General features: G+C 51.2%; 2 protein-coding genes and 1 non-coding gene across 5 annotated transcripts; 2 read left to right on the top strand and 1 right to left on the bottom strand.

The window, feature by feature from the left end:
- Positions 1-491: 491 nt before the first annotated feature.
- Positions 492-4,505, bottom strand: IMP4 (IMP U3 small nucleolar ribonucleoprotein 4). 3 transcript variants are annotated; one of them, XM_065880604.1, is made up of 9 exons: positions 4,366-4,505; positions 4,112-4,220; positions 2,406-2,489; positions 1,583-1,692; positions 1,372-1,504; positions 1,132-1,286; positions 955-1,049; positions 762-835; positions 492-681 (listed from the first exon to the last, which is right to left on the bottom strand). In XM_065880604.1, the coding sequence occupies exons 1-9, from the start codon at positions 4,366-4,368 to the stop codon at positions 569-571; spliced, it is 876 nt and encodes a 291-aa protein (XP_065736676.1). In that variant the 5' UTR covers positions 4,369-4,505; the 3' UTR covers positions 492-568. The 3 variants fall into 3 exon arrangements, with proteins under 3 accessions (XP_065736676.1, XP_065736677.1, XP_065736678.1); XM_065880605.1 differs by having other exon boundaries at positions 787-835; positions 4,366-4,398; XM_065880606.1 differs by lacking the exons at positions 2,406-2,489; positions 4,112-4,220; positions 4,366-4,505 and having other exon boundaries at positions 1,372-1,495; positions 1,583-1,633.
- A 660-nt stretch (positions 4,506-5,165) lies between these two features.
- Positions 5,166-8,107, top strand: CCDC115 (coiled-coil domain containing 115). Its single transcript, XM_065881076.1, has 5 exons — positions 5,166-5,276; positions 5,348-5,451; positions 5,539-5,621; positions 6,253-6,384; positions 7,925-8,107. The coding sequence occupies exons 1-5, from the start codon at positions 5,166-5,168 to the stop codon at positions 8,035-8,037; spliced, it is 543 nt and encodes a 180-aa protein (XP_065737148.1). The 3' UTR covers positions 8,038-8,107.
- A 1,933-nt stretch (positions 8,108-10,040) lies between these two features.
- On the top strand, positions 10,041-10,112 carry TRNAE-UUC (transfer RNA glutamic acid (anticodon UUC)). The gene has a single exon. It is a non-coding gene; the product is annotated as a tRNA-Glu (tRNA).
- The last annotated feature ends 1,491 nt before the right edge of the window (positions 10,113-11,603 follow it).

Below are 11,603 nucleotides of genomic sequence, written 5' to 3' on the forward strand. Positions count from 1 at the left end.
AATCCAGGGAGAGCCTAAGGAGATCCTTAAAGGGAAAGATGGTCATTATAAAGCTTTCCACTGCTAGTGAGTCCAAGTGTACTGGGATCTCTGAGGAACTTTAATTACACTCAAAGGAGGCCACAATGAAGTGAATAAATGGTTTGCCTCTTGTTTATTTTCTGTCTGTCTCTGGCTGAGAGCTGGCCCCAGCGCCAAGCCCTGCTCTAAGTGAGACTTCCGTGCTCACACTATTATCCCCACTCCCAGATGATGAAGTCACAGGCCCCCAACTCCTGAGTGACAGAGAGCAGCACCAAATCTCCCAGGGTAGCACCAAACCCTCTGTGACCCAGGGGCAAGCCAGCACATCAGGCCTGCCTTGTCCTAGACACGATGTCACCACCAGGCCTGAGAATGTCCCAGAGCTATCAGGTCCCCAGCTGAGGGGACCCCGCATCCTTCACGCTCAGCCTGACAGCCCTGTCCTGGCCACTCAGAGGATAGCAGGGTGCTGTGGCAAGCAGACTTTATTCTGACCTCTCCCCAGCTCCCGGGTCCAGGTCCACATCCTGACTGGTGAGTGGGCTCACTCAGCACTCAGGAAGACCCTCTTGTGCGCGGTGTTGGTGTAGGGGTGCCAGCGCCACTCCACGTCTGCTGTGGCCTCCTGCTCCAGCGTGCCCAGACGGATCATGTACACTGGCGAAGGGGGATGAGATATGGTCACTTACACAGCCAGCATGCCCCTCACCAGATGTGGGATAAAGCCCCAAACTCACACTTCAGCTCAAAGCGAGGCCCAACCTCGGTCAGCTCCACATTGCGGTGGTCGGTCTTCTTGTACACATGGTGCCTGGGGCAAGGGGGGCAGGGTAGGAGTGAGGGGAGGCAGGGAGCAGCTTCGGGGTCAACAACAAACAGCACAGGGACACAAAGGTCAAGACCCCATTCGGGCCCAGCCCACTGACCCACCGGAAGGAGATGTAGTCGTCCTGGTTGGCGAAGGTGATGACCCGGCGGCTGTCATCTTTGGGCACAGGGAACAGGTAGCGGAGTATATCAGAGACCTGGGGCAGAAAGAAGAAAAGTGGCAAATGCCCAGCCTGGCACTCCAGGCCCCCAGTCCTCACCCCACGGCCTCAGACTCACCCGCTTACCCAGGCGGGAGGAGAAGCCATGCATAATCAGGTGAGGCTTGGCCTCCGACGCGGTGCCCAGGTCGGGGATGTCATGCCTCATGACCACGTTGCACAGCGTGAAGTACGCGGTTGGGCCAAAGGGCAGGTGGCTGACAATGAGCCCCACTGGCAGGGCCAGGTAAGCCGTCAGAGACCCTCTGCTCCCAGCCAGCCACCATGGCAGCACCCTGCTCCTTCCCTTCAGTCTTACCAGGTGTGCCTCGATGCTCGTGGACAACCAGCAGGTCAGTGACCCCGTTGGCTTTGCAGGCTCGCACCAGCGCCCCTACCTCATGCCGGCCACGGTTCATGCGCTGGGCGCCTGGGAACACCAACTTTAGCTCCTGCATATGAACTCCCTCTGGTTAGGACTGGGGCTCCTGGGGCCTGAGCTTCTCCCACTAACTCCCACCTACTGGTACCTTTGCAAACATCTTGAGGCGGGAACTGGGATCTCGGGAAGTAGTGATCATGACCTTGGGATCCTCAACCCCTGCCCATCGATACTCATCATCCATGTGGCTGGTCACACCTGTTAGGAGCATGAGGCGCGAGAACATGACGTTGTCTAGAGAAGTGAAATGCTAACTTGGGGTGGCCAAATCCACCTAGAACAGCACTGACGATACCTTCAAGGATGGAAAGGCTCTCTACCTGCTCTGGGCCAACAGGGTGGCCCCCAGCCACACTGGCTACAAACACAAGTGTGACCAAGGAACTGAATCTTTATATTTGATTTAATTTTAGTTCATTGAAGCTGTAGTAATCACATGGAGCTAGTAGCTACCACGTTAGCACAAATCCAGATTCTGTTAAGGCCAAAGGTATCGGCTCCATTCTCTCATAACAAATATTTATAATGTTTGTGATTCCTTTCATATTTGTTGAATGATGCAGTGAACGAGACACCTGAGTGCCAATGAAGTGCTGATAGCTGAGGACACAGCAATGAACAAAATGGACACTGTTCTGCCCCAGCAGAGCCCACCGTCCTAGTAAGGGGGACAATCAACAGACAAAGCAAAGCAGAAAGTGGGGTAATACTGTGTCATGTAAATGGAATTGGAAGCACTCAAGGAGAGGTCCCCTGAGGTGTCATCTGTACAGAGCCACGAGGGCACCTGGGGGACAGTTTCAGGAGTGGGAGCTGCACAACCTTTCTTCAAGGTGTCTGAGGAATGACATGGAAGCCAGTGGGCTCAACGGCAGGGAGTGAGGCTGGCTCACAGGGTCAGGGAAGGTCACCTTCACCGCCGGCATCGTCAAACTCCAGGGAACCCTGTAAGGCCAGAGCCTCCCTGCGCAACTCGGTGGGAATCAGGCGGTTCTCTGCAGAGGGAAGACAGAGGGGCTAGTGAGACACATGCATGGAGCCTTCAGTTTATACAACACTGAACAAACTTGATGGGAAAATACCCCTTTTACTCCTTTCTGAGTAGAGAGGTGATACGTAACTGGGGGAGAGGGATAAAACTATTTTTGGCTACATGCCAACCTGCTAACAGTGGTTATAGGAGATTTCATTTACTATGGTTCCTGAGTCTCAAGACTTGAAGAGTTTCTAAAATACTTAATCACAAGTATGCACTCCCTTCGTAGTTAGAAAAAAACTAACAATTAATTTTTAAAGAATAAATGGAAACTGCTCTTTCTATACAAAGGTGGACCAGAAACCCTGAAACCCTCTTACAATAAAATCATTAATCGTGATGCTCTGGGTCAGAGGTTTCCTCTGTGAACTAATGCTAGACTTGGCAGAGGGGCTAGGCTGTGGGCATGCCCACTTTGGAGCATGCCCTTGAACCCAGCAGGTCCCTCCAACATGCTCTGGACAAACTCTTGCACATGTAAGAGAATGTTCACAGCAGCAGGCCTGCCCCAAACTAAAAATAAGCTCAACACCACCCACAGGGAAATGGATGAAGACCCCGTGGAATATTAACCTGCAGGAGCCCCACCTACACTCAATGGATCTTAGAAACAACACTGAACCAAAACAGAAAGCTGCAAAAGAACACACGCAACCTAATACTACCTTTACAACTAAAAATCGACCAATATGATTTAAGGATACAAACAAGCATGATAATCCTCAAAAAGAACAGCAAGGAAATGGTTCATTTTTAATCAATATTCAATACTGTGTTTATCTAAGTTGGAGGAAATATTTCTGAATTTAAATATATTCATCATTTTTCATTTCTTAACACGGGCAGATAGGTCACAGGTGTTTAACTTTACGCTTGACATAAGTACTACATACACATACCTCATATACTTTATATGTCTAAAACCTAAGAAAATCAAAGTGAATCTAAAATAGAGGTATGGAGTTGATGTACTATCAGATAGGAAACAGAGCTCCACCAACATGACAACCAACAAAATACGGATAAATACGGCATTTCCAATCAGGCATGTGTGACAGGCTCTTCATTAGTACGGCAAATGGAAAGCGCGGAAAATACTGCAAAGTTAAATTCCTAATTTACAACGCAAATAAAATTCAGTTCTACACGAGTGAACAGTTTCAAAATACAAGGAAGTCATAACAGCACTAAAAGACAATAAGATATTCTTGTTACCTTGTAGTGAAAAAAAGTAGCAAGAATAAAAACGACAGAGGGGAAATAAATATAGGACCACGTGAAATGTTTAAATTTGGGAAGACCTAGACACTGTAAATAAAATCACTACGCAAGTTGTAAAATCTGGATATTGCAGCATAAATGACAAGTAATTCACACCACCATGTAATCGACATTTGCAACCCATCAGGAAGATCCAACAGGAAAGGAAAATGACCAGTAAATATTTGAAAAGATACTCACCATACTAACACAAATAAATGCTAATCAAAAGCGTTTGACACCACTGGCCTTTTTCCCGTTGGGTTTTAACAGGAAAGCCCAAGGGTCTTTACCGTGACTGGGGGGCGGGGACAGACGTACCCTCGAGCGCACGCCGAACCTTGTCCTTCCTCTCCTGGGCTGTTCGCCGAGCCTCCTCACAGGCCTTGCGATACAGGTACTCGCGGCGAAGGCGGGCCTCGCGGCGCAGCTGGGAAACAGCAGATCCGCTCAGACAAACCTTTTTCGCCGCGCAAGACCGGGCCCAGGAAACACCTGCCCCTAGCCCACGGGCCACATCCCCAGCCTCCGCGAGCCCCCGACCTCCAAAACAGGAGCTTAAACATCCCTATTACCATCCTGGGCGCAACTTCCACGTGAGTCCAGGAGTCCTCTTCTGGCGCCGCCGGCACCACGCAGTCGTCCCTTCCGCCCTCAACCGAGAAGGCCGCTAGAGGCCTCACTAGATTCTGCTGCTGCCGAGAATGCCCAAAGTTAAAATGGCTGGGAGTCGCAAGGCGATTGGCCAGCCCGAAGCTGGAGCAACCACTAGGCGGTGGGGGGGGGGAGTTGTCAAGGTGCTGTCACGTGGCTTAGAACGGCCGTTAATAAAGGCGTCGGCCGTGGTTTCACTACCTAACGTGCGGAACGGGATGTTAATTAGAAGACGACGAACAGCTAAAATAATCATAATTGTAGGCTCGAAATAGTGCAGCAACTGTAAAAGCTGCACAGCGATTGACCGGATGATCGCCTAGCGGCCGGTTCTAGAATTGAATTTAAAGCCGCTCCTCCCTTAAAATGGTTGCCGAACAGCTATGCTTCCTTCCATCGCCACTGCGACAGCCGTACTTTAAAAAACGGCCGATTCCAAAAGCGATTCGGAGTCACCCACAGCTCTCGCCGACTATCCGGGTGGCTGGTCCCCTTCCGGTGCTCGCGTGACGAGGCGCTAATCACCTCCCCGGGCCGCTGCCCTGAGGGTGCTTATCCTGAAAGGAACTCAGCGAGTCGCCTCCACCCAGTGGGCGTCTCGGCCCAAGGCTGGAAACGCCCCCTCGGGGACGGGCCTCACGCGCCTATTGGCTGTCCTTCTGGCACGGCGGACGCTGATTGGGCGACCTGGGGAGCCGGCCACTGAGGGTGTGTGGATCCCATGGCGGCGCGGGATCCGCGAGCCGAGTTGGACTCCGTTCTCCTGCAGCTGCTCGGGGACCTGGAGGAACTGGAGGCGAAGCGGGCGGCGCTGAACGCCCGGGTGGAGGAGGTGGGAGCCTGGGGCGGGCGGGCCGGCACATGAAGGTTACTGAGTTTCACCGCTCTCCTCTCTCTTCCCAGGGCTGGCTCTCGCTCTCCAAAGCTCGCTACGCCATGGGTGCGAAGTCGGTAGGGCCTCTGCAGTATGCCTCCCGCATGGAGCCCCAGGTCCGCGTCTGCACCAGGTGAGGTCCCTGTCACGCTGCAGCGGGTGGGCAGGCAGGGGCCAGATCGGGGCCGCCAAAGGTCCAGCCTCCTTTCTCGTTCTATAGCGAGGCCCAGGACGGACCCCAGAAGTTCTGGATGGTGAGAGCCGGCACCCAGACTCCAGAGGAGGTGGGACCCCGCGAGGCAGGTGAGTCCCCCCGCCCCTTCTTCCCGTAGGGCCCCTTCCGATGTCAAAGACAAAATGCACAGGACAACAGAGGAGATGATTTTATTTAGGCTGTTACAATAGAGAGAGCACCCCAGACCTGAACATCAGAATGTAGAATGTCTCAGCAGAGTGGTTTTTTGCCTTAGACTTTTACAGGGAGAGAGAGAAAGTTATAGGTGAGGTCCTTTACAGTTGGAATTGTTTTGCAATCAGAGGAAGTCTCAGCTGAGCAGAAGATATTTTTGTCTAGCTAGTTTCAGCGGGACAAGCTTCTAATCTCAATCATTCGTGAGACAAAGAACAGGGAGTTGAAGGGTCTGTCTGGCCTTTCAGCATGTTCAGGCGAAATGGGAAAAGCCAGTATGTGGCTTTTTCACGGGTAAACAAGGGGTGTCATTTGCTGGTTTTATGATAGTCAAGAGAAAGAGTGGACAGATTCACATGAACCACAAGGGGAAGGGTGGTTCTTTGTAGTAAGCTGTTTTCCAGAACATAAAAGGTTGAGAGGTATTTTCTAGGATCATGAGCTCAAATGAAGTTTAACATTGTGTCACTGAGAAAACAGGGGCCAGGTAACAAGCCCCCCAACCTCCAGCCTTTCTTTTTACAGTTCTGCGCAGGCGCAAGGGTCTCACGAGGACCCCGGAGCCAGACCCCTCCCCAGCTCCCCAGGACCCTCTGAACTGGTTTGGAATCCTGGTTCCTCACAGTCTACGGCAAGCTCAAGCCAGCTTCCGGGAGGGTGAGTGGACCCCCTATCTACAGGGAGCACTTGAGCACTAATGCCAGGGCTGGGATTAGCCTGCAAAGGGCTTTGCGGGTTTTCTCCATTGCAGACTTTTGTTGCACACCTTCTGTTTTTTCAAAAAGCGTTTATTCGCTGTTGGCAGAGTTCCAGGTTCATATTAGGTGCTGGCAGTAAACAAAAGGAGCAAACAGCTTCATGGGATGTTTATTTTATTGAGGGCAGAAAAACAACATGCAAACAAATAAGTAGGCCCTAAATATAATACCAGATAATGAGACTTGCTATGAAAAAATAAGGTAGAGTATGGAGTGAGCTGGGGAAGCTGTTTTTTGAATGGTAGCCTGGAAAGGCCTCCGAAGAGATGAAGGAGAGAGCTTTGGTGATCTGGGGGGACAGTGTTCTAGGTGCAGGGACCAGCCAGGGCAGAGCTCTGAGGCAAGGTTGTATCTGGAATGGCAGAGAGGAGGCCAGTGGTCTAGTGGAGGGGGGCGGGGGGAGGGCAGTGGAGGATGGGGTAAGTGGTGGAAAGCTGCCCGTTTTTTCAAGTAAAAGCCACAGGATTTGCTGACAGATCAACTGGGCAGTAAGGGAAGGAGTGAAGTGAAGGATGAGCCCACAGTTTCTAGCCAGAATGCTTGAAAGGGTGGATGCCCTCACCTGGAGTGGGAGGGCTGCGGAGCAGCAACAGCCGAGGGGAAGTCAGGAGTGGTGTGGGGTGTGTTCCTGGTACTGTGTGGTGGAGATTCTGATCAGATGCTTGGCCACATGCATCTGGAGTTTGGAAGAGGACTGGGCTGGAGAAAGAGATTTGGGAGCCCACTGCATAACACTGGTTTTAAATTCCCAAGTTGCTAACAGGCACAGCATTAAAGTTGAAATGAGATAAGATCAGCAGAGGTCCTGGGAATGTGGACAGGAAGTAAGAGAAAAAAGAAGGGAAGAAACCAGTCGAGGAGACTTAGAAGCAACAGTGAGGCAGGAGCAACACCAAGAGGGTAAGATGTGCCCTGGAGGGAGGTGATCAGGTGTGTGGCCAGCTCTGCTGCCAGGCAGTTAGGCTGAAGACAGGACTGGCCAGTGGACTGGGTGGTGTGGATGGCCCAGAGGACTTGACAGCAGCTGTTCCAGGAGAAGCATCAGGTGAAAGCAACGTAGAGGTGGATCCAGAGTGTGGACCAATCTTGGGGGCAGAGAAAACAGGTAGAAGGAGAGAGGACAAGAGCAGTGAGGGGCTGTGATAATGGAGAAAAGAAGGAAGGAAATAAGGGCATGAGCCTATATTATGATCTGTGAATTTTTAGTTCCTGGTGGGTGATATAAGGGGGTCAAGGAAGTATCTGAGGAGGTGACATTTTAGCAACAACCTGAAGGACATGAGGGTACGGGTCCAGTGAGGTTCTCGAGGAGCCAATGCAAGGCTATACCTGGAATGTTTTAGGAAGTGTGAAGGCCAGAGAGGCCTGGGGATGTCCAGAGCCCCCTGAGTCATTTGTCACCACAGATACCATGGTGACAGTCTCTCCTCTTCCTCTAGGTCTGCAGCTGGCTGCAGACATGGCCAGCCTTCAGATCCGCATCGACTGGGGTCGAAGCCAGCTCCAGGGGCTGCAGGAGAAACTCAAGCAGCTGGAGCCCGGGGCTCCCTGACCTGCCACCACAGAAGCAAGGCAGTGAGCACAGCTGTTCTTCGATGTGGCTGCATTATCTCAGGCCTTCTTCCTTCACAGATTGCCCCCCACCCCAGCTATTCCTCCCTCCTTAATACTTCTCTGGTCTGCATGTTTCGAACTTTGTTAGGTGGGGAAGTTTGAAGGGACAAAGTGAGTAATGTTGAAAGCCACTACTCTGAAACCACTTCTAGACTTCTGTTGTCTCAGGACGTATTCATGTGGGGCAGGCACAAACCTGTTAGGTTAGTTCATATCACTGAACAACTGTAACAACCTGATGCATAAATCAGCTGTGGTTTTTCATTAAAGGATGAAATATTGAACAGTTAATGGCAGGGAAGGACGAGAAGTAGGTGCTTTGGTTTCACTAGATCCTTAAAAGTGATTTTGATGGAGGAATAAACCATACACAGCTAACAGATGAGGACAGAATGATTCCTCATCGATAAAACACACACACACCCGAGTAGATGGGCAGCGCTTGGCAGGTTTTAAGCCAGAAGGTAAAAAAGGATCGGACCTAGATTTTCAAGGGAAATCTTTCAAGAGAGCATTCAAGTTTTTAAAAACTTGCCTTTATCTTTCCAAGAGTGAGTCTTTTAATTTGTTGAAGGGCCAGGAACTCTGTGTCAATTCATATTCCTACTGGCTTGTTGATATTTTTAGTAGTTTCTAGGAGCTAATTGTTATGTTTGATGGATGTTAGTTTTTTGTTCATAATATGAGATGTAAATTTTTTTTCCCCGTTTGTCTTTTAATTTTGCTTATGGTGGTTTTAAAAAAAAAACAAAGCAAACTTTTTATTATAAAATAAAACACATTACATTAAATTGCACAGACCAAATGAATAGCTCAAAGAGCAAGGTGAAAGCTCTCATGAGCATCTCTCAGCTCTTGTGTTTTTAAGTCAGTTTTCTTAGTACAGTTGAATTTATCACTCAGCTATTTTATGATTTCTTGCTTTGGGATTGTAGTTGATGTGACGGTAAGGGAATTCGCCAGTGTTTTCCTCAAGCACTTTTGTGTTTTCAGGTGAGGTACAGGGTGAGTCCTGCACTCAACTTCCTATTTTCTACCACAGATCCACATACAGGGGACCACCCTTATCGCTGATTCGTGATGCCACCTTTTTCTTTCGATTAATCCCAATGTTGTATACCCGTACCATGTTCTGGCGGTTCCATTCTGTTTCATTGATCTTAATGTCAGACACAGGAACCACACTGTTTTAATTCTTGAGCCTTTAATACATACTTTAACCGCTGTAAGCGCACATTTTCTGGTTGGAGGGAATTTTTTTTGTTCTGGCCGGTCCGGGGCTGGGCGGGGCACTACGTTGAGCTTGAGTTGTCTGTGAAACAGCCTAATCGAAGCACTGAAAAGGAAACGCCGTGACCGGAGGAAAAAAGGGCATCCCTCCACCCACATAAAAGGTTGAATTTCAGGCCAAAACCTGTTACCAACAAAGTGCCAACCTGTGAGATCTTCAAGCTAAAATGAGTTAAAGAAAGATAACACCCCGTTTTTCCTTTCTGAGGAAAAGATTTTCACGGGGAACTCGGTACTGGGGTGGGGGGAGAAGAGGTGTCTTTTGTTTTAGATGTCAGTTGACATCGAAGGACAAGCAATAGCCCTCCGTTATTTACCGCTGAAGTTGGGTTTCGGTGGCGGGGCGGCCAGGGTCCCAGCGGGGTGTGCTAGTGCGGACGGTGACTACGACTAGCGCCCAGCCACCCTCGCTTCGGTTCTTGGGAACACTTCCGGGAGGAGGAGTTCCCGCCCCTGGGAGGGGCCCGGATGTGCCGGCCGGCGCTGCGTAGGCGGGCGGGTCCGTGAAGTCCGGGCTCGCGCAGCCGCAGTCAGCACAGATTTCTACCAGCCGGAGCAAGGCCTGAGGTGCGCAGAAGTCGTGTGATGGTGCTGACGACAAGCTGACGCAAATAATATATGTCGCATCGAGGAAAGCAGACTTTCGGAAGTTCCCATATGGTCTAGCGGTTAGGATTCCTGGTTTTCACCCAGGCGGCCCGGGTTCGACTCCCGGTATGGGAACGTTGAGTTCTTTTTTTCTTACTCTTTCAACTTGCCACAGTTTGGTTTTTTTCCCACTAGCACACCTCACGTCAAATTAAATGTCTCTCCATTTAAACCTGGAGAAATTGAGGCCCGGGAAGCTCTGGGCCCCATCCGTCAGTGTATTAATCGGAAGTGTCGATTTTCATCACGTCATTGACTAGTTGTTCTACCAGTGAGTTACATGCGGTACCATATCCACTACGGGTGTGAGTAATAGTAGTAGTTACAGGTTAAATGTTTACTCCAGTATGTATTAGACCACCGCCGTGAAGGGCGCCCCGGGCCCGGCTCCTCCCTCGAGGGCGGCGCCGCCGCAGCCTGGCTCCCGGGCCTGCGGGGAGGGTGGGGCCGCCGCTGCGGAGCTGTGTCCGCGGAGGGGCGAGCGGCAGGCTGCGGAGGGGACCGGAGCGTTCCCTGACGGTTTTAGCTCTCTTTGGCCCGGCGGCCGCTGTGTTTGCCCTGTGGTCTAGTGGTTAGGGGTCCTGGGTTCTCACGGGGGCAACGCGGGCTTGCGGGCCGGGCCCGCACGCCACGCCCCCCGCACCCCAGCCCGGGCACTCTTCCCTTCGAACGGGGAGCCAAAGCCACAAACATGAGTCAGGAAACGCCTTCCTCCGTTTTCCATCCCTTTACACTGTCGGATCAGTTAATCCAGGGAGCTTACGCGCAGGCCCGAGGCCCTGTCCCCAGTAGCGCACCACGACACGCGTGTATTCATTCACACTTCTGCGCGGGGGGGCGGGGATTATCTCTATAATCATATTAATTTTAAGCGTGGAAGTTACAGTAGGTTACAGTGGTTTCCGATCTGGCATGCACAGAGCTTGGAAGCCATTTCTGTCCTCACAATAAGGAAAAAGCTGAGAAAACTACAGTTTAGCCACTCGTCTTGGATCATGAGGAAATTGAGGTCGCGGGGCCAACTGCTGCCTCGAAAACTGGAGAGAAGAGTGAGGACAGAGAGCCAGGCCTCACCAGCCTCAGAAGCGGCTGCCAGAGTCAGCAACTTGTAGGAAAACTTGGTGGCTCACTGAGCGTCACACTTGTGGGTTTTACTCCAGGAGCCCTACCAGGTGCTCCGGGTCAGGACTGGAGAAAAAGCCCCCGATGCTTCTGGCAAGGGGAGGGGGAAAGGAACCGTTCGGAAACGGACCGGCGCAGCCTGTCCTCCTTAACAAAGGCCCATCCTCAGGGAAACTGTTACCAGAGCATACCCAACCTGGGGGAAGGGAGATGCCGAACTCCAGCCCTCTCTCGCCGTAAAGGGAGGAACAGAAGCTCAGCAACACTTGTGAAGGTCACAGCCCACGGGCAGATGCTCAGTAAAAGACTAAGCCCTAACCATAGGATTCTAGACACTTCCCCTCCGCCCAGCTCTTACCACCACATAACTAAAGCTCCTGCGTTACAATAATAGGGGACTATAGCCGAAGGAACTGCTAGGCTCAGAATCTGTGTAAGAGGTCT

Source organism: Phocoena phocoena, chromosome 7 (genome assembly GCF_963924675.1).
Source record: "Phocoena phocoena chromosome 7, mPhoPho1.1, whole genome shotgun sequence".
Lineage (NCBI taxonomy): Eukaryota > Metazoa > Chordata > Mammalia > Artiodactyla > Phocoenidae > Phocoena > Phocoena phocoena.

Excerpts from the sequence above, each read along its gene's own strand:
- IMP4 (XM_065880604.1), bottom strand. Across the intron at positions 1,693-2,405 it reads TGACGATGCCGGCGGTGAAG|GTGTGACCAGCCACATGGAT; the intron begins GTGACCTTCCCT and ends TGCTCCTAACAG. Across the intron at positions 1,287-1,371 it reads CGAGCATCGAGGCACACCTG|TGGGGCTCATTGTCAGCCAC; the intron begins GTAAGACTGAAG and ends TGGCCCTGCCAG.
- CCDC115 (XM_065881076.1), top strand. The coding sequence starts at position 5,166 with ATGGCGGCGCGGGATCCGCGAGCCGAGTTGGACTCCGTTCTCCTGCAG. Across the intron at positions 5,277-5,347 it reads TGAACGCCCGGGTGGAGGAG|GGCTGGCTCTCGCTCTCCAA; the intron begins GTGGGAGCCTGG and ends CTCTCTTCCCAG. Across the intron at positions 6,385-7,924 it reads TCAAGCCAGCTTCCGGGAGG|GTCTGCAGCTGGCTGCAGAC; the intron begins GTGAGTGGACCC and ends CTCTTCCTCTAG.